The 27,416-nt window shown below is 36.1% G+C and overlaps 1 protein-coding gene across 2 annotated transcripts in view; it reads left to right on the top strand.

Annotated features, from left to right (window-relative positions):
- The first annotated feature begins 3,279 nt into the window (after positions 1-3,279).
- The window catches only part of LOC135946934 (transcription factor GATA-4-like), a 29,214-nt gene continuing 5,077 nt past the window's right edge, over positions 3,280-27,416 (top strand). Inside the window, exons 1-2 of one of the 2 annotated variants that reach the window (XM_065495434.1) lie at positions 3,280-3,359; positions 26,870-27,004. In XM_065495434.1, coding sequence (XP_065351506.1) covers positions 26,877-27,004 — 128 coding nt within the window. In that variant the 5' untranslated portion in view covers positions 3,280-3,359; positions 26,870-26,876. Of the gene's footprint in view, positions 3,360-8,439; positions 8,497-26,869; positions 27,005-27,416 lie in introns of those variants that run through there. The other variant, XM_065495433.1, reaches the window with a different exon arrangement.

Here is a 27,416-nt window from a genome sequence, read left to right as displayed (position 1 = left end):
TTTATTTTCCCATAGGTGTCTGGTGAAATTCATTGTGTTGTTCCTTTAATTGTCCTTAGGTGAGAATATGTTAGATTAAAAGAAATGATATATTTTTTTTGTGGACGCATGAAGTAGATTTATTGTTGCTCAAGATATGTATTTTGTGTACATACCAGGGTTGAGTATCTCCCGGGGAGATTCCCAAACTTGCAGTGCAATGGTTTATGCGGTATTTACCAGTTTTGTGCGGTTTTTTGCACCTTATGGTTATGTAATGAACAAATTAATGCACTATATATGGAGAGGGAACGGGTTTTTTTATTTTTTTCAAAATTTAAAATGTAATTGTTCATGGCCACCAAAAATGCGGGAGAAACTAGCTGCAAAAAACCGCTTAACACCCATGCCCAGCCCTGGTACATACTGATGGAGACAAATTTCACACTTTTAAACATTTCTGAAGTCTCTCATTGATTAAGTTGTTTGCTAAAATCACGTGTGCATTTCGACAAGAAAAATTTCGATTATTTTCAAAATCAGGTGATCCCCGGATATGACTAACCAAAAAATGATTAGTCAGCTACTGTTTTTGTTAGAATGTGGCAACTCGAAAGATTAGTCATTCATTCAACTGTCTGGGAAGAGACAATCTGCTCTATTTTTTTTTCTTTATAATGCAGGCTTTTATTCCACTGCGCTGATTATGTAGTGACAGCAGGCCGTAAGTTAAATACAGACGATGAATTGATTTATATGGATGTTTATTCTCACAATTTGTCGGTACATTCATGGTATCACAAGTCAATTTTTACAAATAGGAAAAAAGCATGGGAGAAAGGGCGACACTTCTGGAAAACAAGTTGCTAAGACTCAGTCCAGGAGGTTAAAGCAGAAGTGAGCCCAGACTAGTTAAATCACAAAAGCATCGCAGCAATCACACACTAAAATCTTGCTGTCACATACGCCTTTTACAGATGGACGGAAACTGTGCCGCAGAGCAGTCCTTTAGTGCGGGTGGCATATCGTTCCACTCTTTTACGAGGTCGGTGCGGCCGGACGGTTGCTGATCATTCTAAAGACAAGCTACTATTTCTGTTGAGAAATATAAATGGTGTCCATTTTGTATTGTATGTTTGCATTTAGATGTGCATGATTAGTGTATGACTTTATTATGTGCATGCTGAGAGCCAAATAAATCTATTATTATCATTATCAGTCATATTAATAACAATACACTAAAATTGAAAATAGTGGGGGCGGATTACGGCACTGTTTTTAACTTGACCTTGAAACACTCTACAATGCCCAGCGTTGGCATTTTTCTTTCAAGGTTGTGTTGCCGTAATCCGTCGTTAAATCGAAGGGCTTTCCTATAATTAAATAAAATATCATAGCAATTGATAGCTACGTTTTTAATACCGAGTATTTCAATTTTATCAAGAAATCGATTTAAAATCGTTAAATTTCTCGATTTTCCCGCATGATTCAACCCCGCCAGATACTGCAATTTATTCAAGGACATTTTGACGGAATCTATTCTTCTTTGTTAAAAATAGTCTGCGTTTTATTGAGAAAATGAGATAAAATAGGTACATGATGTACATTAGAAGCACTTTTTAAAGTATATAGTGTTACAAAATATGATGTCTGTGTAGCATATGTTAGACTCAGAGGTTCTCCATTAGATCACCGAAATTATTAAGCAACATTCGTTGCAGTCAGTAGCTGGATGGGTGACCACCTGGAAACCCTCCCTGCCGGCTGCATAACTCTAGGCTGACTCGCTACTTGCTGGTTTGCACCTTTCCAGCATGCGTGATTTGGCTTCACGGGACGAATGTCTAGCGTTTCAATGCAGTCCTCGGTGCGGAGGCAAGTGGCCCTTGAGTGGGCTGGGTCCCTGTGCGGCCTGGTGCGCCCATGTTATCCGTTCGTGGTGTTATTGGCACTCGGAATTCAGCATTCGTGCCAGTGCAGTGCGCGCCCTTCCCGGTCCTCGGGCAGAGATGAAAAAAATAAACAGGATAAAAATCACGTGTGTTATTGTGTGATCTCTGACAAAGAATTAACAAACCAGCACGTGTAAATAAAAACTGATTTTTTTTCTTACTACCATCATACAAGATGAAAATTTGATTTTCCGCTATTTTAGAGTTATGAGGACGTTCAATTCTCGAAATTTGAAAACTTTCAACGGCTGTTAAGTATTGAAAATACATAATGATGGTTACGAGTTCAGCTTCATAGTCCAGCTGAAAATCAGATCAAAATCTTTTCAAATTGGGAACTTACCAGGGCGAAAAAAAATTAAAACTGTACCACAAACAGGGTAAAAAATTAGTCAAATGCAGTTTTTCCATTTTTTTGTTGCAGGGTGCACTCTTTTGTAACTGCTTGTCTTTGCGTTAAAAGCAGCCCTACACACTGTTGCCGCTTTAGCTTAGATGACGACTGCAGAAGTGGTAGGCGGAAAAAGTGGTATTTCTCGATACCACTTTTTCTAATAAGTGTTGTATCCCTTTTTATAGATCAAATTTAAAAATTAGTGCAAACTCTATAAATTGCCAAAGATATATTATTATCTTGATATCTTGGTCACCTTGATATTTATTGGCCACTTGCATGGGCGAATATGTAAGCAATTAAATTGAATCCCGACTAGATGATCGTACCCCTCAATAGACCCTCCCTTGTGACGCAAACCTGCTGTTTTATTCCTCATATTTTCCCCATTTTTAGGGTGTTAACATTGCTAGAAAAGAGGTGCTCGGAAATTTTGAGATCCACTCAAACTAAACACCATATTTTCGGAAAAATATAGGCGCTTTCTTTCGAAATGTTAAAAAAATCAACATTTTGAATGAAACGAAAGGGATTAAATACCATTTTCCAGTTTAATGAGTTTAAATACATGTAGTGAACAGGATACCTTCTTGTGTACAACACTAATAGGAAAGAAAAAACACCCTGGCGGGTAAAGGGAAACAGCAGACACCGTTGATAAGCGGCGTCTATCGCTGCATTTTATCGTGTCTCGGATTGCGCAAAGGTTAAGTTAAAAGTAATCATTGACGGAAAAAAAGAAAAAGCAGCGTCTGGAGAGAAGCTAGAGAGTGTGAGTGCACTATTTAATTTGTCCCCCCACCTCGCGTTGATATTAAATATTCGCCTGCGTGGTTAAAGGTAGGTAGTTCCTATCGCGCACCTCTCCAATCAGATCCAGCGGCAGAGGCGTGCCTTTTCGTGGGGCCGCGCTCTACAATTCGCGTCCGCTGTTCAATCCTCTCAAGTTCACAACGCGCTATAGTGCAGCTGAGCTCCTGGTCCCGTCGCGGCTCGCTGCTGCTTTAATGCTTCAGACAAACACCCACGCACCGGTAAGTCCTATTATTCTTATTTTTCTTTGAATTTTTGACAGAGTATGAATTTAGACACGACACGGGCCGTTTTTTAAAAAAGCAGCTAGAGAAATTTATTTTTTGGATTTTTCGTCAGAAATAGAGTAATATTTTAGGCTTTTATTCATTATTTTCGTCAAGTTTCTTCAGATTTTTGGTTGAACTTAAAAAGATCCAGAGCTATATTATTTGGGGAAGGGGGCGAAAAATAATCTCTCGGTGTCTTGACAATTCAACACGAGGACCTTAAACAGAATAAAATTCATTAACAGCAATTATCAAATTGACACATACAAAGAGAAATTAATGTTATATAAAATCAATATGAATTAAATTAAGAACAACTTCAAATAGGAGAAGGAATTTACCCGATTGATCCGGGTCGAAATCTGATTAAAATATAAAATTCTTTCTCTATGTAGCTATTATGAATTTCTAACGATAATTACTGACAATACCACCTGAACCAAAATTTAAAAGGATTAGGTGCTTGGCTCCACATCTGCTACAATTATTAATATTAATTTGGTCATTTTAGACTATTACTAGTTCTGAAAATATATTTTCTATTTTTTTCAAATTTAAAAACTATGAAAACAAACTTACATCAATTTCTCTTTCTCATTTAAAGAGGATTGAAAGTGCCACATACTGGAAAATGCTCGTTGCCACTGCATGAAGCCAAAATTGACCTAAAAGTAAATTTTGAGAAAAGTGGCTGCAAAGTTTGTATGCTATTCAAACGGTGAGGACTGTCTCCTTTCTTGAAATCTTTATTTATTTATTTACAAACAGTTTGCCTAAAAGGTTTCATACGCCTTTGGATAGATCTTTACGAGAGGAATCGAAATCTGCCAAGAAAATGTGGCCGAGCGCTGTAAATTTTAAAATAATAATAATAATTTTTAGCATCCAAAAATTTCAAATAATTTTCAATTTTCACCCTGTATCAATCCACTGCTTTAAATAGAATAAAAGATATCTTTCCAAAAATAGATAGACAGGTGAATAAAACTCCTGGAATTTTAAATAAGAGGCGAAGATAGTTTTATCTCTGATATTTCATTTTGCATGAGTCTTGTTTTGACGTTTTATATTCCAATTTAGATAAGCCATACTCAATATGTATACAAGTTTGAACTTTCCCTTTTCAGCTGTCTTGAAATACCGCTCTTTAAACAGCAATTGAAATTCTACAACTGACTGTAAATTAGAACTTAACACTGCATTTTAGTGATCATAAATTTTAGCATAAAACGCTCGGCGCGAAATCAACCAAGCGCACTTAACTTTCAATACGAAGCCTATAAATAAGACAATGCCAGCAGGTTGCCCTGCCTGCCACGAGAAATAAATAATTTAAAATCTTCCAGCACTTTCATTACATTTTGAAAAATTATTCCTTACTGTAAATTCACGATTTAGGGAAATTTTCGCTCACCGAAAAACATTCGACAAACACGTTCAATTCTTCGAGCAATTTGATTGATTACAGTCATAAATTTAAATTAATTAATTAATTATGACTAATTCTGAAACTCATCTTCCTTTAAAAGGCATTTTAATTGATTTTCCTGTACACACGAAGTGCATTATGCAAATTATCCTTCACTGTTGTGTGCGAGGAAGCAAACTGCATGATTTTTTCCAAGGTTCGCAGCTGTGTGCATTTATGAAAGTGAATTATCGCTTTGGAAACGTAGAAACGCGCATTGAAAGCAGAGCACGCACGCAGTTTTATCCTTATATTACAGTCTTTTCGCGCGCGCTGCGCTGATAACCGTATCCTCGGTTGGGCGATATATCAGGCAAATAACGTATTGCATGCCCCTATCGCCGTGTCAACCAGTATAAATTAATAAGGCGGTGATAATACTCAAATGAATTCAGCACGTCATGGGGGCGAAACAAATGCACGCCGCACACAAAATAACGAGAGCTCTTTACGCTTTTCACACGCGGAAAAAAGTGGCCAGCGACTTGCAAAATGCGCAATCGAAATAACCCGCTCTATGGGAATTTTTTTCAATGCTTGAAAACACTCAAAATATTGATTTGAGCAAGACAAATAGCTCCAAATCTTTTCTGTAGAAAATTGTTTGGTTTAAATTATTGTAAAATCACGATCTATTTAACAATTTGAACACCAATGGATAAATCGCAACAAGTGCGATGGAATCAAACGCAAAATCATCGAGAAATTTAACAAAATCTGAAATTTAATTGTGTTTTGGTCCCGATTTTAGAGATACTAAATGTCCTTCTTCCTTGGCTATACCTGAGCACTTATGTTGGCGCCTAAAACAATCATTATTTCTACTCGAGATGATTGAAGTTTGTGGTAGCATAGCAGCAAGTTTAGTGTTGATTTTCTCAACCGCACAACAAGGCAATTATATAGCTATCGCATATTACGAAGCCTTTTATGATTTGAAATGCAGTGACAAACTTGGGATTGGAATTCTACTCCAAAAACCGATACCTGCTATATAGTAAACAATGCAAAATTAATTGTTGTCCTCTCCAAATCATTTAAATTTTTCCAATTTCTCTTGTAAAAAAATTATTTGTGATTCGTCTTCAACATAAATCCAAAATTTGCAGTTATTTGGTGTACAATGCTTTTGCTGCCCCTCAGTTTTGCAAGAATTTTGTATCTCAAGTCGAGATCAAGGGTAAAATAGTAAATAGTTTTAAACTGGATTGATACAATTTTTGAAATAGGCGACCACTCGAGGTTGTGTTCATATTAGAATTAAATTAAACCAGGCAAAATTGTCGTTTTAATTTCTCGAGTATAGTTTCAACGTCATCCAATACGTCCTAATCATGAGTAAACAATTAAAATCAATACAATATATATAATGTCACGTCTTAAATTACAAAAAATTGCAACGAGGATGAAGCCTGGTTTAATTTATTTCCAATGTGGATTGATACAGATTGAGAATGTAAAATTATCATTAGAAATTGTTAGTTTTAAATTTTTTGATTCCTCTCAATGAGATCTATCCAACACAATCTTGATTTAACAAGATTTCAAGTAGGGAGACTGAACTGTTCTCGCTATTTGTAAATCATAACTTAGAGACCATTTTATGCATTATGGCATGCAGAATTTTCCATGATTTTGCAGCATCCCATTTAAGTACAAAGCACATTGGTCTAACAAATGAAGAAAATGACATTTAGAAAAAAATGCCTCTGTGACATGCGTTCATTGAATTCTCCTCAAGGCAATAATCGCCAACTCCATAAAAGTATACAAATCGTTGATTGGAATCGAAATGACAAATTTTTTGTATGGAAATTTCTCAAAATTTTAACGTTAGACGTGGATTTACGAAGCTATATTGTCATCTTTTGTCGAACACTATTGAATTGTAACGAACAAACGCAATGTTTTTTCGAATTAATAGGTGCGTTTCCCTTGTTAAATTCGAAAATTTTAAGCAATCCACACATTTTGAATGAAAGGAATTAAAAGACTTTTCCAGTTTTCATTCATTGAAGAACCTCTTACTGCAATCACATTCATTTTTGTTTTGAAGAATCACTTATAAAAAAAATTTCGAATGCCATTATGTACAAAAAGAAAAAAATCCACCTGACTCACTGTCAATGACGAAAAAAGTTTCGGTAATTTTTTAAAATTCCCTGATTTTGAAAGAAGCAAAAACAGAAATAATGAAAGTGTTTTCATGTTCACTCAGTTTAGACACTGCCCCGAAAAAGCTAAATTTCCTTCGTTCAATATAACCACTTTTTGAACAAATAAATAAACAAGATATGTTTCTACTCCTCCTTCTTGCAACATTTTTCGTCCGCGCGGCGGCTTTCTCGGCGCAATCGCATGCATATTTTCCTCTCGTCCATGCTGGAAATGCAAATTGAAAGAGAGCTTGAACTCGGCCGCAGCGCACTGCTAACAACAAATATTCTGGTGGGGAAAAGCCGTGTGTGTGTGCAGTGCACGAATGGGAATTCATTATGCTCGTGTAGCTCGCCATTTAAAAATAGAGCTCGGAAAACACACATGGACGACTGGTGCCGTAAATAATATATCAAAGAATTTATTTATCGTCTTGCTGATAAAGCAGTGCGCTCACTTCATGCTGATACTCGGCATAAATATAAATATAAACGAAACCAACGAATAATGCATGCTGTTTATTCTGCGCTATTATATTATTTCCAGCGCACGCAATCAAATACACATACACACACAGCGTTATTTTCCGACATAAATTTTATTAACTCTCCGCGAATGAGCATTATAAATATTCATAGACGCGCAGAGAGAAATATGACACGCGGTCCTCTATTGCGGCACCAGATAATTCCCGTGTTCTGATAAGCTCAATTCCGTGTGTGCCTTTTATTCTCGCATTGGGAAATATCTACTATGTAACTACCTCCCACGTGAGTATCAACACGAAAAGCTCATGAGCTTCCGCGGCCCCAAAATTTTGAAAAGTAGGATTTAAAAAGAAAATAGCCTTATAAAGGTTGTGTTTCCATATATCCTATGTTTGGAATTGTTCTGAAATAGAATAATTCACAACTGATGAATGATTTCCCAAATTTTAACGATCATCATGTTAAATTTTTTCATCTCTCAAAAATTTAATCAGTTTTTTGTTCCATTTTGATTCCTCTCGCCGCGATCTATCCAACGGTGTGCAAATTTTGAGGGAAAACTCCCTATATTTTTATTTAAATCGGTAATTTACAATAAGAACACATATCGCCTCTTGATTTAGCAGGGAAGAAAAAATGCATTTTTTAAACGGAGTTTTATGAGTAAAATTAGCTTTCCTTCATTAAATTTGGACTTTATTCGCTTTTTTATGAATTGATTGAATGATGTTGAGAATTTTAGTTTTGCGAGCCAAAATTGACTAAGCCAAAGAAATTTTCTAATCAATTTCCCGAAATTCGTCTGTAAACTAAAATTGGATAATCTATTAAATTAAATTAAATCATATCCATCCATATTTAAAAATGCGATTCTTGAACAATAACGAAATATATTCGTCCCAAAATTTTTATAGCACACCAGCACACAAACAGCAATGACAAACAAGAACTGGTGGCTTCCTCATTGTAAAGATATGTATGTTTTCACTCCTTCCTATCAAAATTTTATTTGTGAATACAAATTAATGTTTTTCATTTATCATAGATGTTTCTGCTAAATTTAAGTGCTAATTTTGTGATAACGAATGTTTTGACTTGTATCATTTACTAAATCGTTAAAATACTAATACTACGTTATTATCCAAGCCGCTAAATATATAAATGTTTACCAACTTAACCCGCAGTAGAACTTAGAAATATATGGTATATTTCATTTTGTTGTATATACACCGTAGCTTTCTATTCAAATATTTCAAAATAGCAAAAATATTACTAGCGCAAATCAAATCCGATGGGATGAAATTTGATTCCAAAGTGAAATTAAAAATTAAAAAAGTTGTGTTAAAGATGGTTTTAAATGGGACCGATACAGGACGACAATTGAAAATGATGTGAATTGTTGGATGCAATAAACAGTTTGCTATCTACAATTTGCAAAAATCCAAAAAAGGACCTTGTTTAAGTAAAAATTCAAATTTGCTACTAAATTTCCAACGCTTGGCCACATTTTCTTGCCAGATTTCGATTCCTCTCTTCGAGGATCATCTGTCCAACAGCGAGTGAAACCTATCAGGGAAAAACTCTTTGTTTTGAAACAGAATACAATTTCAACTAAAAGAGACAGTCCTCATCTGTTAAAAAGCATTCTAACTTTAAACCACTTAATTTCTCAAAAATTGTAACTGCTACTTAAGTCAACTGCTGAATAAAAAGAAAAAAAAGAGTTTTTAATTGAACAGAGAATCCGAACGATGTTCTTTGTTTCATGTTGAATTTTAATGCGAATTGGAATAAAGAAATTATTAACATTCAGGTAAAAGGCGAAACTAGTAGTAAACCCGTGAAATCCGACTGGGCAAAGCTCATACAAAGTATAGCGAATGTGATTTTATCGACGAGTCGTCGCGGCTCGTTATCGACCGCTCCAGCGAGCGGAGGAAGAAAATAATTTTCCCCGACGACGGGGTGTGCAGCGCGCGGCTGCGGCGAGAGTCGCGCGCGCCTCTTGTGTGTGCATGAGTTTGTGCTGCGCGCCTGATGAAATTCAAATGAGCAGCGCTGAATAATATTTTGAAAACATAATATTATTTCGTATATATAAAAACACACACAGCACTCATTTGGTCATTCGTATTCATTGCACTCTCTTACTTAATTAAGGCTGCTGGCCCTTCGTGGAATAACGCGATGATTTGCTGCTTTTTCTCACGAATGCGCACAGCTTAATTATCAATTCATATAGTTGGACATAATCGTCGACCCCTCGCAACAAAAGTGGAGCATTATGGAATGAAAGAGGGGTTTTTTGATGCGTTTCTAACTTTCCTGTCAGATGAGTGGAAATAAAAATGCGATCTTTTTTATTCAATTTTAAATTCAAATATTTTAATCTAATATGAAACGTTGCAGAATAAATTTCAGCGTTTTTTTAATTTTTTTACCCGTTTACAGGGGGTTGAATTATAGCAATTTGACGGTAGGTCCCCCGTAAATCCTTTAGCTGCTCAGGGGTGGTCAAGACAAGTCTAACGGTGGGTAGTTTTTGCAATTCTAATGCTTAGAACCCGAGATTTGGATTTCGCAAAATTTGCAAAACATGAAAAAGTAAAAAAAGTTGATTTTTTGAATTGGAAATCAATTTTCTTGAAAACAAAATAAAATACCACTGAAATTTTCACGAACGTTCACACATATCTTGGGGACAGCTATAAAGCTAATTTCCAACATTTTAATTTAAAGTTAAAATTGATACTTTTGACCTTTGGTGAGAGAAATCCAAAACACAAAAGATGAGATTCTGAGGTCTGAAAGTTCCAAAATTGTATTTGGTTGAAATCTGTAAAATTCAGAGCGATATGGGTTGAATGAATTGGTGGTGGAATATAAGAGTCAAGAGCAACTTGTTATTGATTCATTACGTGGGTGGACGTCGAACTCGGTCAGAAAATTTCCATTTACACATAATATATGTATGCTGTTGGATCTTTTAATGGCTGAACTAATTGCACACACCTAATTCGAAGAAATTCTATTCACGTTCTTTCCGAGTATTGCAGTACCTGATTCAAAAGAAATTATTTAAAGGCTTGTTGCGTTTGAATTAAATATTTTTAATTGACCAGTTGCATAAACCCTTAGCTATTGAAGCCGCCAACAGATGGCGCAACCACAGACTTTCTTAAAATTTTGTTTTAAGCGGTTTTAAGGCATTTCCGCTGCGATTTCAGACTCAATCTAGCTATTTTGCTTTTTTTAATTAATTTGCTAATTTTTGACGTACTGAAAACCAAAATCGGTTCAGCCATTCGCCGTAGAAACGTTGGAAAAGATTTTTTATTTCAAAAAATAGTTTTTCACGATTCTACGGTAATTGGCTGAACCGATTTTGGTTTTCAGCACGTCAAAAATTAGCAAATTAATTGAAGAATGCACAGTAGCTAGATTGAGTCTGAAATCGCAGCGGAAGTGCCTTAAAATCGAAAGTCTACGGTGGCGCCATCTGTTGGCGGCTTCGAACACTTAGCGTTTATGCAACTGGTGAATTAAGTGTAGGAAAATTTACACATGTTTTCCAAAAATTTCAAAGAAAAACGGAAAATTTATTTGTGTCGTAAGGAGGGTTCAGGTTCGTTTACAAGAATTTACTTTTTATTATATTTCATGTGTCGTAAAATCATAATTTAGGTAATTTTCTTTCGACATTTTTTTCTCCATGAGAGAGAAACAGAAAATGATCGAACTTTTTGGAGAAATTCGGCAAATTCTGAAATTTAAAGAGGCTTGATACTGCAAAATCGTAGAAAATGATTGTTGCCAATGCATGGATTCATCCCTTAAGATTCAGTTGAAGCCAAAATTGACTGAAAAAAGTGGCTGAAAAGTTAGCAAATGGTCAAACTGTCTCCTTACTTGAAAATCCTATTTTATTTCACAAAATAAGAGTTTGCCTAAAAGATTTCATACGCTGTTGGACAGATCTCGTCGAGATGGATCGAAATCTGCCAGAAAACGTGGTCAAAGCGCTTCAAATTTTGGAGAGTGTTAGAATTTTTTTTAGCAAGGTCCTTTTTTATTACATATTACAAATTGTGTTTCGATCCAACAATTAATTCAAATAATTTTAAGTTGTCGCCCTGTATCTATCTACTTTAATTTTTTAATATATAGGAATGCAACATTGAATGAGGGCTTATTAATATCCTACGATGATATATAATCAAATTATATCTATTGTAATCATTGTTAACAAGGCATAAAATTATGTGTACTTAGATAACAATCAAGAGTAACGGGTGCCATTAAGTTGCAACTGATTGTGAGCTTCTGAGGCATCTTCAAAATTGAGATAAAAAATATAAACTCCTATACATAGCAGCTTAAAAATCCATCGTGTAATTAACTTCTGATGGCAACACACTTTTTGCTGCCTTTACTCGAAAAAAGCTTTCAGATAGATTAGCTCTGTTGCGGGTCTCTTTGTCTCTCATCATTTCTGTTTGGCTGCTGATGGAATCGGATGTTTGTATATATATATTATCAGCGAGGCACGGGCCGGCGTTGAGAGTGTGTACATTCGGGGCCGCATTCTCCGCACCGTGATACGCCATAAAAAGGCCTGCGCCGCGCGCGAGAGGCAAAAAGGACGACTGCTTCCCCTTTGCCGATGAAATTAGACTTTGCGGCTCATGTTACAAAATAATTTATTTTATCATCGGCTGATAAAAAGGCACCGCCCTGTGTCACGCACCAGCCTCGATAAAATACACGGGCGCGCATACGCGGCGACGGCGGCCTCAAAAACGCTCTTCGCTCTCTTCGCTCGCCGCGCGCGCGGCCGCAACACACACACACACGCTCTCTCACTCTATCTCTAGTTCTCTCTTGGAATACATTTCCCTGACAGTTACTAATTAGCATGCATTACTTCGTGAGGAGACTGCTATTATGTGGCAAATCTTCTGCGTGCGAGAGCTGCTCGATCGCTTTTTTTAATGTGTGCGAGCTTTGTACGTACTCTTCTTCAACAACATTTTGGATTGTGGACTTTTTGATGCTGGGTGAAAATTAAAAAAATTATTTGAATTTTTGGATGCAATAATAAAAAAATACACGGGCACGCATACGCAGTGACGGCAGGCTCAACCTTGCTAGAGCAAAAATTTTCTCCAAAATTTTAAGCGCTTGACCACATTTTTTTGGCAGATTTCAATTCGTCTTGTCGAGATCTATCCAACAGCGTTTGAAACCTTTTAGGGAAACTCTTTGTTGTGAAATAGAGAGTCGCATTCTATCCAATCGTGTGCGAATTATGGGGGGAAAATCCCCTAAATTGGGAAATAAATAATTATTTTACAGTCGGGAGACGGTGCATGAATCAATTTTCTTAAAAATTTATTAAGGACATTTTCCCTTTTTCTTGATTACTTTAGTAAAGGTAGAAAGGATTTTCAAAGAATTTTCAAATTTATTCTATTCATAAAAACGTATTTATTTCTAAACAATTTAATTACGGTCAGGTATAAATGCCGTAGTAAATATAAAGCACAAAAAGTAGTTAATTCGTGTTTACACACGGAAGATCTGTATTAAAAGCTTTTGCTGGAGGCTCTAATTTCAAACCGAATTTTTATTACCTTTTTGAATTGTTCGACTTGATAGTTGAAATGCTTGTATTATTAAATGCGCTTTTTTATCAAAGCGGTCCTTTCCATAAAAATACCTCAATTTTAAGAAATATTACACAAAAAGGGTAGAAATTTTCAACACATTGGCTGTTTTATGAAACCACGGGATGGTTTTTGCCTAACATCTCCGACCAAAAATAAAATCTTTTCAGATCCTTGACATTTTATATAAGTCTTGAGAGGAGAACCTTTGGATGTTTTAAAACGCGTATTTGCATTCAACTGTGGGTAATCACCTGCAATAATATGTATGTAATTCTTAATATTAGATTTTTCTCAATAATTAGAATCGAAATCCTAATTTCTTGCATTCCCTGCGCAGGAAATTCCGTCTAAATAAATGGAGCAAAAAAATGAAAAGAATTGTTTAAGAGAAAAATAATTTGAATTAAAAATACTGATAACGAAAGCAGTCAAGCGTCGCATGCAGTAATAAAGTACAATTTTAAACTATATTCTTAGCCTGGTTAAGTGGCTTTTAATATGATAGATCCAATAGGTCATTCGATTGACACTCTTCATTCAGCGGTCACTTCATTTACACTCGTTCGAGGTATGCAATTAATATCAAAGGTATTTCCTCACAAAAGAAAAGAGAACTGGGGTTTGAGATTAAAAGATGCAATTCCCGCTCAAATAAATAAATAAATAAATAAAAATAACAGCAGTGAACCAAACCACTATACACAAAAGGTGTTTTCAATTTGGATATTCCTTCGTCTCTGCAGGAAGAAATCGAGATGGGAAATAAATGTCTGAAACTCAAAAGGATTATGTTTGATCAAAAGAATGAATGAACTCGCTGAGGCAAAATGGTCCTGCAACCACAATAAAATCATTCGAAACTAAAAATGGACCTCGGAGATCTTCTACCAAGAGAGCTTACCGGCATTGCTATCTATACTGCATTTTGCGCTTCAATTTCAATAGCAGAATGACCACCTGACAATACAATGCCGATACATACGTCTTCTCTTTGGCGGATCCACGCCCTTAAATACAACAAAATACAAATTCCAATTTTATAGCACGTGAAGAAGATGAGTGCGGTTCAATCGGTGCTCTTCTCCATTATCTGCTACGTATTCATCAGGAAAAAAATGTATCCTCTACTCTCCTCGTCGTCGCTTATACATGTCATCTTGTTTTGATGCACAAATTTACTGCCGTGCTGGGAAATAGAGAATTCCTGCACATTGTAACATGCAATTATTTATTTTTAAGATATACGTTTTTAGTTCAATCTTTAAATAAATTTGGTATGCAGAATCTGCTTGACGAGACGAATCGATGGATATTATTGAATTTTTGAAATTCTGAAATATCTAGAGCTTTAGATGTCAACGATTAATTTAATTTTGAATTGTTGACTATTTTAAGTGGATTATTAAGTTTATTTTTTTGTGAAATTTAGCTACGGTTCCTATCATATAATGAAATCAAGACTGGATAACAGTTAAATTTAAGATTTTGCCTAATTTCTCAATGATTTTTCGCTCGATTTCGAATTCTTTTGTCGCGATCTATCTAATCGTGTGCGAGTGTCGAGGAAAAATCCCTACATTGTGAATTAAATCGTTATTTTAGAAGTTTATGAAGTAGATGGTTTAATTAGTCAGACAACTATGAAGATTCATAAAAAATTTTATTCTCTTTCTCTTGTGCCCCACAAAATTCTATTCCAAACGTTTTCTAAATGTATGCTAGCGATGATTTAGTGTGATGTGATTGACAAGAAGGGTGACATTATGTGTATATATACAGTTTAAAGATGGTACCACTTATGGGGGAGCCAGTTTAACTCGTTCATAGCGAGGTTGGTTTTGACAATCGGCCCCTGATACGCAGTCGAGACGGACGTCTTTTGCAGTGTACCTCTCTCTCTCGCTACTCGGACCCGATCTGCCACTTTAGGAGTTACTTAACGTAAGTCCAAACTACCCCGTCCCATACTGGTTGTCTTGTACAACACCCTTTCCCATATTAATTGGTAAACCACCTCGCGCCCCAATTGGTATGCCCCGGCGGCGCCATTTAGTTTCCCTAAAAGCCCGTTCGGCATCATTGAATGGTCAGTCACCTGGCTCGTGAACTCACGGTCTTCGAGGGCGGACAACCACCTCCAAGTTGAGTTTCAACGGGAGTTAACAAGAATTCCTCGTCATCTGAGCGATAAATACAGTTTTAGTAATGAAATTGAGCGTTACATCCATTCCACATTAGGTTTCCCAACTAACTTTTCAACTTTTTATGTAAGATAAAGAAACATCGAAAACAAACGCAACCCAGCCTGATTATTTGCACTTTGCACTATTTAATCAATAATCACGTTTGTTGATTTCTATCGGTGTCTATCTCAGTTTTATTTTTTCTTGTTCTATTTTGCTGAATATTTTTGTTACTTTTTGTCAACGCTTAGCCTCTGAGATTAATTATAAAATTCCAATATATTGTCCTCTGGACTAGAATCCCTCATTTTCGTAATAATCATTAAATAAAATCGGTACGCACAATCTCCTTGACAAGACGAATCAATCGATTTTTAATTTTTCTTTTAATAAGGAACGGTGCAAACTATTTTATAATGGGATATTTTCAGCAATTGTTTTACACTTCTTCTTATATAGTGTGTGTATTTCAAATAAACAGATATCAATTAAATCATTTTTTTCTTTTTGCTATCTTCATTCTTTGGTCTAGTTCGTTTCAAAAGTTGTAAACGCACTGTATTTTCGCATTGTACGGTCGGTGATCAAATTAATAGAGAGAGCTGGCTTGACGCGCGAGTTAGCCATTTTTATTTATTGCCCGCTCCCAATTTGGTATAATTATAAATGTAAATGGCGCTTGTCGACTCACAGAAACGAGTTCTCGCGTAATTTTAAGCAACACCGAAATGATAATTCAATTATTAATATGTGTGTGTGTGTGTGTTTCCTCGAATAAGACAATGTTATCTCGGCGATATGCATTCATTGGTTTATGACAGTTGTGCGTTTGCAAGCAAGCGTGTGTGTGTGTGTGCTTAATTTAATATGTAGCATGAGCACACTCGCGGCCGGCTTATCACTTAATTGTGATTAAAGGAAATGCTGAATTATAACTCTGAGAGCTCCATAATCTCCTTTCGAAAGTTTCTTTTATTTCTCCACACAGTTACTTTTTGATAAAATTGGTCCGTAGAGAAAATCTCGTCTTTCTCTGCTCTTGGAATAATTCTCTGCATCGTAAATTTGGGCACACAGCCTCCGTAAAATAACATTTCCACATGTGCTAATTTTCTGCCATGAAGAATTGCCCATTGTTACTCATGACACGTAGTAATTAAGTTTCTTACTTTTAAATATTAATTCGCGTTACCCGCTAGAGAGAATTTATTTGCTGTTCTTTGAGACAAATAAAATTAGGGAAATTAATTTTTTAATTTAAATTAGCTAGCATGTATCGCCTATTATAGACTGTGACAAAACATTTATTACTCTTTCCAAGGCCGCCGCCTATAAAAAGTTGTAATTTTTGCATGTGTATGCATATTAGTTCGCGAGCCATCGGGAGGAAAAAACTTGAAAAAAATGACCATTTTCAATTTTTGCTCTTCCAAATCTCGGGTTCTACCCATCAGAATTGTAAAAACTGCCCACCATTTGACTCGTATTGACCTCCCTTAGATAGCCAAAGAGGTATGAGGGTGACCAACCCTCATCCCCCTTCCACGCTATGTTTTAAAGTAACGAGAAAAATCGCGTCACTTTGCACTTTCACGAATGTATTCACTGATCAAAACCATCTTAAATTAATAAAATCAACCCCAAATTCCCTTTGCTATTTAGGGGAGGTTGAAATGAGTTTGAACGGTGTGCAGATTTTACAATCCTGACTATTAGAACCCAAGATTTAGCGATTGGAATGTTTGGCAAAATCAAAAATTTTATTTTTGCTAATATTGTCACTGCCAAATCTCGGGTTATAATGGTCAGAATAGCAAAAACTACCCTCCGTTGGACTCGTCTCGACCTCCTCTAACTAGCTAAAGGGTTTTTGAAGGTCCTCAACTCCCATACCCCTTGCATCCTTTCGCAATATTACAGTACAAAAATAAATCACAAGTTTTGTGTCTTAAACGGTCCGCAGCTATTTTAAATCAGTTAAAATCTGCCTAAAACTTCTACCCTCTACCTTATTTTGAGAGTGGAAAAGTTTTAAATTAAATATTTCAAAGCACAATAACAAATTTACTTGTAATTTCTTATTTTCTCACACTTTTCCTATTTTTTAACGCAGGAATGACAAACACCCTTTTGGGGTTGATGGAAAATCACCTTTGAAACCCTTTTGCTATCTAGGGGAGGTCAAGACGAGTCCAATGGTGTGTAGTTTTTGCAAATCTGACGTTTAGAAGCCGAGATTTAGAGGTGCAAACAGTGAAAGTAATTATAAAAAATTTTAGCAGCGATAGAATAAAAATCCGTATTCCACGTTTTCAAATTCACATTTTTCCTGTCGGTGTCGGTTTCAATCTTTCATGTAATGTTTTTAATATTTTTATTTACATTCGTAAAAATCAAAATCGCTTTAAAAACCTTCAATCTTGTAAAAACACCTTTTTTCGGATTGTTATATGTGCTCTCGTCTCCTTATTGTTAAAGAAAACTTTGTCTCCTGCTGTTGTGACATTATTTCTAAACCCAGCTGCACTGGGACACGAAAGGATGAGGAACTAGTTTGAGGACCAACTGCTGCGCGCTCTACAACAAAATTAATTTTCATTAATTATGTCTCACCTGTTTTTTTTCTACCGTTTGAATCGATCCTCTCGTTCTGTTCGTTCAACAACACCGAAATTAATTCAGCGCGTTGGTTTCCCCAAATCGACGTGTGCGTGTGATTTAAATTTAATTAGCAACGCGCCCTGGAATCCGTCACTCGCGCTTGTTCTCGCCATGCTTGTTGGCCGCGGACAAAAACAGGTGCTGCTTTCATTTAATTGGACATTAGAAAAGCGGCACCCGAAAATAATTGCATTAATTCCGAGCGGCTCGTTCGTTCGTTATTGTTGACAACTCGAACTACACATAATTGTATGTTTGTTTGGTTGTTTCCTTTTTATGCTAATGCACTCTCCAGCGCGGCTAAACAACGTGAAAATTGTTTTTCGTGTATATCCTGATCCGCAGCGAGCGAGTGCCGCTGCAATTAACATCCTAAATTTATTTTCCACTAATTTTATTGCTTTTTTACTGCCGAACCATCAATCTTCCCAGACTCTTTTAGTGTCTGTTTATACATTTTACACTTTTTAACTCTGCGAATATATTTTCAAGCTTTTTTATTCCCATTATAACGCTTATATGAGTCAGTAGATATAAATAAGTTGCTTCATTTTTTGATATAATATTTTTGTTTGTTCTGTAATTCACATTTTATTAGGAAACTTAAAAAATCCCATTCACGAGGAGTTTGAAAAACTGACTATCGCAGTGAATTTCTTTAGAAAAGGCGTTTAATTAGGTAATCCGGAAATATCTGTAATAAAACGTTAAATATTACGATTTCTCGCGCTTTGAGACACGTGCAACGCCTTACTTTAAAATTTCCTGGCAACCAAGCCGCTCTTTTGAATTTTCTACGATATTTTGGAATTGAGTTCTTAGCAAAAAAAACGTCAAATATTACGATTTTCATTCGTCTTATATTTTAAACTTACCAAGGAACCACGCCCCCATTTCAAAAGCTATTTGAGCAATATAATACTTTAACAAACTGACTTGGTGGCGTTCAGGGTGCTTTGAGAAGGCAGTAGGTGAGATTCGAAAGCGGACTAGCGGCGCAAGCAGTCGATCCGTCTCCCTGCCTCTCGCAGCCCTGAACAGCCAACATGTACATATTAAGTAAAAGTTAGAGTCAATATTTTTTGTCCCCGCGAGTCTCAAAACCTGAGTCTCTCGTCTCTCCTCTTTGCGGGTGCCTAAACACTTTCATCGTTTAAAATATACAATACAAAATATTGAACGTAATAATCGTCGCATAGAGAACCCTGTAAACCGGATTTTTGAATTATAAAATCAGTGAAATTACAAATGATCCGGTCTTTTTTCTACGGTTTAATTGAGAAAATCGATTGAATTCTGATTCAAGTGGAATCAAAATTCTTTCTTAAAATTTCCAGCTCTTGACCACATTTTCTTGGCAGATTTCGATTCCAATCTTTCAGGGAAACTCTTTGTTGTGAAATAAAATAGGATACCAAGTTAGGAAACAGTCCTCACTTTTCTCAAAACATTTTACTGTCAGTTTTGGCTTCAACTGAATCCTGAGGGATGAGTTCATGCATTGGCAACAATCATCATTCCAGAGTCTTTTAAAAACATTTTCGGCAAAATAAATAAAATATTTAACGTTTATAAACCAATTAAAAAAATGACTGTATTTCAAGCAAAAAATAGATAAATAAATAAATAAAGTCCCACGTGCTAACCACGGTATAGGAGTCGAAAAGGTTTGCAAGGACATAGAAATAATTTCATGCGTTTTCCGAGCGTCGTAAATTTATAGAATAATTTTATTCGGCTGTGTTGTAGAAGCCGCGCGTTTGCTTTCAGCACGTTTTTCGCGCGCGTATAATCAATGGCGCATAAAGAATTTTTTAACAACACTTAAAAAATTATTGGACGGCTAGATCTGAAAAGTACAGGGAAGCCTAATGGTCCAGGCTGTATACTCTATACCACTCCTATATATCGTCGGCCGGTCGGCCGGTCGGTGCGTCATGTGAAGAATCTAAAACATGGTAAGCTACTTATGCGGATGACATCAAACTTTTAACGCCGATCTCTTAACTTATAAGACACTCTTCTGCCTCCTTGTTTCAATGACTTTATTTCTTTTTTCGTTGCCTTTCAATAAATCAATATCTCGCCGCGCCGAAGACACCAACCGCGCCTGCCGCTCTCCTTGCGCGCGCTGAAATAAATTCTCGCTCGGAAACATCCATCTCTTTTTTGTTTTGTTTCTCTCTGAGCAATATCTCGATTTTATTGCGATATTCTCTCTCCGAGATGGATAAAAAGGCCGTGTGTGTGTGTGTTTGTGTGTGTTGGGCAAAGTTGAAGGCCGTTATATGACAGTAAATACGGGTGAGATGTCTAAATGGAAACATGATGAAAGGTGCACACAATTTTTAACAAATACTCAATAACTCAAAAATCCCCGAATATCGAATTAACTCTTGACTGCGTTGAGATTCCACCTTAAAATTTTCACTGCCCAACCTACTTTTCGATCCTGAACAACTTTTCAATTTACGACAAATTTGCAGGTCAAAGGTCAAGGTCCCCTTTCACGACCTTTTTTCGAAAATTAAAAATTCAGGGATGATAGCCCCCTTCAATTTTTTCGGGCTCCGGGCTGAAATGTAGCCTGTGAAATTCTGCAAAATTTCACCAAATTTCAAATGTGGAATCACAATAGTTTTGCTGCAATTCAAATTTGAAGATTAAAAACCTGCTCGACCGCGCATGCGCAGTTCGCCTCTCGTTCGTCAAGTATATTTATCGCATTTCTTTTGCTTAGGCACAACAAGAGGACCTAGAATGGACCTAGGAAGGTCGAAATAGACCTTCAGGGTCTGTACCTGACGTGACCCTGACATAAAAATTTCGACAAATTTCAGATTTCATTGAATTTGGTGTCTTTTCATAGGTTTTCGCTGCTTTAGAGCTCAAATATAAATCCAAAACTGCCGAATGACAATCCTGAAACCGGTCCGTGAAATAATGGTGAACGAAGAAACACTCGAACTGCCGATTGAGTGTTTAAATAAATAATCGTATTCTCATACAATGTAAAAAATGTTATTAAATGCTATATAACAAATAAATTACTCAAAAAAAATAAAAAACAGCAGAGTGGATCTTGCTCATGACAATTTTTGCTTGCAGCTGCTTCTTTGATATTTTTTTAATTATTGATTTTGCAGTGGGCTTTTAATTTATAATTTAAATATTCGATTCACCACTTCCACGCTACTATAAAAAAAAAATCTAAACGCGAAAATATCACACTACAAATTCAAAATTTTCTACATAAAAAAGACCATAAATCTAATTCTGCAATTAACTCTTGCTAATTTAAACAAAGTTGTATGATTAAAAAAGGCACACGCGTGATGAGATACGAGCTGAATCTAGATTTCAGGCGGAAGATGAAGATCTACAACTTAATACAATAGAGTTTTCGGCGTAAAATTTCAGACGAAGTGCAAACTACAAGTTATAGGCAGTCGCTGATAGCAATCGGCGCGTTTTTAATTAAAACGTCATCTATAATTACGGAGAGAAGCGCGGAAGCCGACACGTTGCTCGAAATTATGAGCGTAGAAACCCTAAAAATAAATTAAGCCGGCAGCCGTCCGAGAAATAATAAATAAAACACACACACACATAATATTTCTGCTGTTACACTTTGCCGCCGCCGCGGTCGTTGCTGCTGCTTCTCTTTTTGATACACATCTGCGGTCGTAAAAGTTGTCTGATTGAATAAGTATGTAGCTCTAAAGCCTTTTTTGTGTACTATTAAAAGGTTCGGGAAACAAGATCGGCGCTGGAGAGCTCTCCTTTTCTCTTTCCTTTCTTATATATTCCATTGATTCTCTAAAAGCTGCTGCCTCGAGAGAGACCAAATTAAAGAAAGAAAAAAAAAAATACCGAAAAGGATGCAGTCGGGTCGGCGCGTATAAAAAGTGGAAATATATATAGGCGCCCGCGCGCCTCTCATTGATGGAGTTGAATAATTCCGGCGACTGTTTGTCGCCAAAGCTCGTAGACAGGGCTTGTAAGACACAGCTCAGGGTCCAACCCTTAAAATGCCTATAAAAATTCTCTCCTCTCTCTCCTGAGAGTGCTCGGCCGTCTCGAGCGACATTTCGCAACGACTCTCGCACCTTCTTCTTTTTTGTATTTTTTTTCTCTCCTTTTCGGTTTGAGGCTAGATTTATTCATACACACGCGTTTGTTTGTTTGAACTGCCCGCTCCTCTCTGCTCTCTCAAGAGCGCGCGGTGCCTTCTTTGATTCCACCATCTGCTAATTGAGCTTGATCAAAATCAACGGCAAACGCCCTGTTACTTATTGGACTCATTATTTTCATTTAACTGTTAATTTTATTTATATTTTAGTCTAAATTTAATATTTGAAATAGATAAATTATCCTTTATCATTCCGAATGAACATTCAATATTTAATGTTTTAATGATAATACATAATATAATACAATAATTTGGGGGTTTAGCGATTTTAAACACAAATTGGAGCTTTCATCGATAAGTTGCTACAAAAAACCCTCATATATTCTTAAGAAACACGATTTTTAGCGTTTTTTGCACCTCTAAATCTTGAGTTCTAACGATCAGAATTGCACAAACTAGCCACCGTTAGACTCGTCTCGACCTCCTCTGACCAGCTGAATGGTTTAAGGGTGCATACCCTCCACCTCTAAATTGCTAAATACAATTTAAACACGCTTGAAAGAGTAAAAACTTGAAAAACGTTGTAATTTTAGGAGGTTGAAAGTGGTATGGTAAGCACCCCCTAAACCCTTTAACTGGTCAGGGGAGGTCGAGACAAGTCTAACAGTGTTCATTTGTCGCAATTCTGACTGTTAGAACCCGAGATTTGGCAGCGACAATTTTAGCCAAAATAAAACATCCGATTTTCACTAACATTTCAATCGCTAAATCTCGGGTTCTAACAGTTAGAATTGCGAAAACTGAACACCGTTCAACTCGTCTTACCCTCCCATAGATAGCCGATGGAATTTGGGGTAGGTTTTGTAATTCAAGATGGTTTTGATCAGTGAATAAATTTGCTGAAAGAACAAAGCGACGCGATTTTTCTCGTTACTGCAATGCATGGGTTGGAAGGGGGTGAGGATTGATCACCCTCAAAATCCTTTGAATTTCTAGGGGAGATTAAAACGAGTCGAACGGTGTGCAGTTTTTGCAGTTCCGATGGTTGAGACCAGAGATTTGGATGCGCGAAGAACTCCTGAAAATCCAAAAAATCGTTCTTTCCAGTTTCGAAGCGAAATTTCTCGAAAACAAAAAATAACACCAATCTAAAATTTTTACGATAGTTCACAAATGTCATAGGACAACTCTAAAGCACATTTTATAAATTCTAAAATCATTTCCAAAAATTTAATTTAAAACCAAAATTTACCATAATGACCTTTGACCGTGATCTAGGACATCGAATTTGGTGCCAGTTCGATTGGGCTCGTTGAGAGGAATCCAAAACACAAATTAAATTTGAAATTGCACTACCTGGAGATGAGTTGCCGAGGTAAAATTTTTACAGCCCATAATGAAGAATCATTTTGTTGTAAATTTCGTTGATTTTTCCAATTTTGTTACCCAAAGACATTTCGTCTGTATTTTTAGCACGAAAACTTTAGAGCTAATTTTCTCAGAAATTTAAGGAGCATAACTATTTTTAAACGCACTTTTATTGATATACTCCTGTGACATGAATGAATTGCGACATTTTAAAAGGCCAGGGAGACGCGCGTTAATGGTACAAATCAAGTTACCGCAGTTGAAAAAAATCGCTTTTTAGGTTTTCATGTTCTTTTTTGGTCTAATGCAATGTAATCAACATTTGTCAGTGAAACGCGACAAGTAGGGAAAAAAATCGGCAACCACTTTTGGCTCTGTTGCACGTCCAAAGTGACGAAAAGCCATCTCTCTTATTCTTTCATCTGCCGGTTTTGCCACTCTCATCCGTCGTCAGATTCAGGTAGTGCTGAAAAATAAATAAAAATATCAGCCGGGCGCGATAAGCGGCAAATAGCCGTGTCGACGGGCGCGCGCGCGCGCGACGTTTCTTATTATATATTATATAATTTTCTCCTGTTGTGATCAGCAGGTGCACAAAAAAGGAGCGATTCAATTTCATTTTTCCATAAATGCTAACTGGATAATCACGCAATAATGGTCGGGTTATAGTTTCGGAATGGCATAATCGGGGCTATCGGTACGCTAAAATATTAATTTATTTGCGGCCGCGGGCTGAAAAATCGTGGCCACCTGTCCCTGTCCCTGCGCCGACTCGCTTTCTGCCTCTCCTCTCCTTTAATTGAATTTTGCTGTCGATTAGAATCAAACGCGGAGGAGAGGCGGTTTGTTGTGTTATTTTCGTGAGTGGCCGTGCATCTTCCGCCGGCTAATTTTTCCTCAAATGCATCAGCTTTTATCGCCGTAATAAATTTCCTCCACCACCAGAGTCCATCTGCTCTTATTCCGTCTATTTGTTTAGACACTTAATGGGATAATTTGGCTCAGCGGGCTTTGTCCAAACCAAATAATATACATTTATTTCTCTGAATTTCCTGCACCGAATCGGTACGAATTTTAATCATACATATTATTTTGTGCAAAACTAATGATTTGTGGTTTTAAAAATCGGTTAAAACGTTCTGAAGTGAGTTAGCTAAGCATTAAATTGGAGATTTTAATAGTTGACTGAAATTAAATTAGAACCAAACAATAGTTAAATTGCAGCCTTTGTCAAAATTCTCATAAAATTCTGCTGTTTGTCAATGATTTTTTGCTTGATTTCGATTCCTCTCGTCGCGATCTATCCAGTCTGAGAGAAATTTACTTAAATTGTGAATAAATCGTGGTTTTACAATGAAGAGATAGTAATGTTGCTTGCTGCTCGATTTTGTAGGGTTTAACAAAAAGGGCCGGAGAGTTGTCAAATTTGAAGAAAATATCCGCTATTTTTAACAACTGACTTCGACACGATAAATTGAAATATTTAAAAACAGTTTTCAGAGAGAAACGTAAATTATTAGATGAAAATTTGGTTTCTTTTGGCTTACACGAAACGCTCGATTTGATTTCAAATTACAGTAATTAACGTAAGAGAAAATTATTGACTATATAAGTTTATCCAGTTTATCATAGTTTTTTTTATGTTTCTATGCTTTTTGTGTGTGTGTTTTAATTTGACTAATTTGTAAATACTCAGATAGTGTTGAAGTAACTTTAATTACTGTACTGATGTATAAATGCCAATAAATATATCTAATCTCATAAAAAAACATAATTACTATACATTTACTAACTATCGCGTTTTCAAGTTAACATGCATTTTATAACAAATTGTTTCGTATTTTAAATTAATGCTTTTTATCACGTCTACTGATTTTTTTTCGTGGTTTTCTGATAACTTTCCGTGCCCACAAAAGAAAAAATCCACATACCTGAGAACATCTTAACTTGAAATTTGTTGGCAATTTGCTCAGAACACAGAAAACCCCAGAAATGTATGCTGGTACTTTCTATAAAAAACCTATTTTTCTGTCAGAAAAATTTAAACGGCAACCTTGGAAAAATTTGAGCTTTTTCTACTAATATTAAGAAAATGTTATAACATAAATTTCTTTTTTAAAAATTAATTTTCATTATCATATATGATGACTGGTATTTAGTTTTTCGTGTTTTTAAGACACAATATTATGATTTTCTCCAACGCATCATGAGAGGTGTTGAGTAACAACAAACACCGCAATTAGGGAGAAGGGGTATTTATGTTGCATCAGTATTGCTTAAAAATTTAACTTACGCAAAGAAAAAAATTGTATACATCATGTAGAGGGTTTTATTTGTGTGTTTAATTTTCATCCGATTTGTCGTGCTATCAGGAGAAATAAATAAAAAGTAATAATAGGTTAGAAAAAATCATACCTTGTATAAAAAAATACTCAAAATAATCCTTAACCCGCGTTTACAAATTATTTTCCTTGCCTACGGGATGAGCGTTAAATTTTAAGCAATACCTCTACTTTCCTCGTTGAAGTGTTTCTTGTTTTTCAACACCTTCCCCCTCTCAAATATAATATGATTTTATTTATTTCCCATAGTGACTCAGCTCTGCGTGGATTTAATCATGAGGATGTCAATATTTTTAGAGGAAAAAATTAATTAATTTTCACGAAATGCAAGTAATTTTAAACTATCACTCATACAAAATTGATTTAAAAATACAGTTTCTGTTTAATTTAGATGAAATTTAGTTCTGGAATATTTTTCAATGAGATAAATTGATCGCTGGGTCATTTTTGACTGTCCGAGAAAAATTAGAAATTTCCTTTATTGTTCCATAAGTTTTTAAAGTAACGTTTTACAGGCAAGCACAATTAAAAACATTTTTCTATGTTGATCACAGTAAGTATTTCATTTGTGAAATTTAGCTACAGTTTATCTCCAAAAGCAGGACCAGTTAAATGTCAGATTTTTCCAAATTTCTCTAGTTTTTGCTAGATTTCGATCCCTCTCGTCGCGATCAATCCAATGGTTCGAGGAAAAATCCCCAAAATTGTGAACATTTTAGCTTTTCCCTCATTTTTAAATAGTATTTCTAGTAAAGGTAAAGAGTAATTTCCGTGCTTATATTGTCACTAACGCAAGAACTAGTATTGACACTTCAAGTTCCAAGTATAAGTCGGCAGTACTAAGAATTGCTCTCAGCGCACTGCATTAAGTTGACAAGAAAATGCAGCAAGCAAATAATCTGCATTCATAAATAGCCTATTGATAGAGTTACTGAGTGAGAATGAAATAGAGCAAAAACTAATGATGTGTGTGTTATATTTGTTTGTCGCGCAGGAGGAAAATGTTCATGTCGCCGGGTGAGGCGGGCTGCCAGACGACCTACAGCTCCACCGGCATTTCCAGCGCGAGTTCGACCCACTCGTCCTACCTGTCTCCGGGCCCGGTGTATGTGCCTACGACCAGGCCTGGGTCAGTCTCTTTTATGTACAGCCGCAAAGCTGCCTTATTTATTTATTTATTTTCGCCAACACCAAAGGCAGCCCGAGTGGCTCATAAATCTCGTGGCCTGTGCATCATTTCAGCCGCCGCCGCGTCTAAATAACTCGCAGCCGCGGTGACACTCGCTCGCGTCTGCTTTTCAACGCAACCTGTCCTCAGGTCGCCCCTCCAGTGGGGGAACAACCTTACGAAACGCCGCCACTCGTTCATTTCCGCTCTAAATTGATCCAGCGCCGGATCCAAATTAATGATTTTATTCTGATATTTTTTTATAATGATTAATTTTATTCTCTTTTTATCAAAATAGATGTTTTTACACACATTATTATGACCAAATATTAATTTATGAGCTTTCAGACGATTTGTAATAAATTTAGTTGGA

Source organism: Cloeon dipterum, chromosome X (assembly GCF_949628265.1).
Source record: "Cloeon dipterum chromosome X, ieCloDipt1.1, whole genome shotgun sequence".
Classification (NCBI taxonomy): Eukaryota; Metazoa; Arthropoda; class Insecta; order Ephemeroptera; family Baetidae; genus Cloeon; species Cloeon dipterum.
Note: the sequence above shows the minus strand (reverse complement) of the source record. Positions and strands in the feature narration are given on the sequence as shown.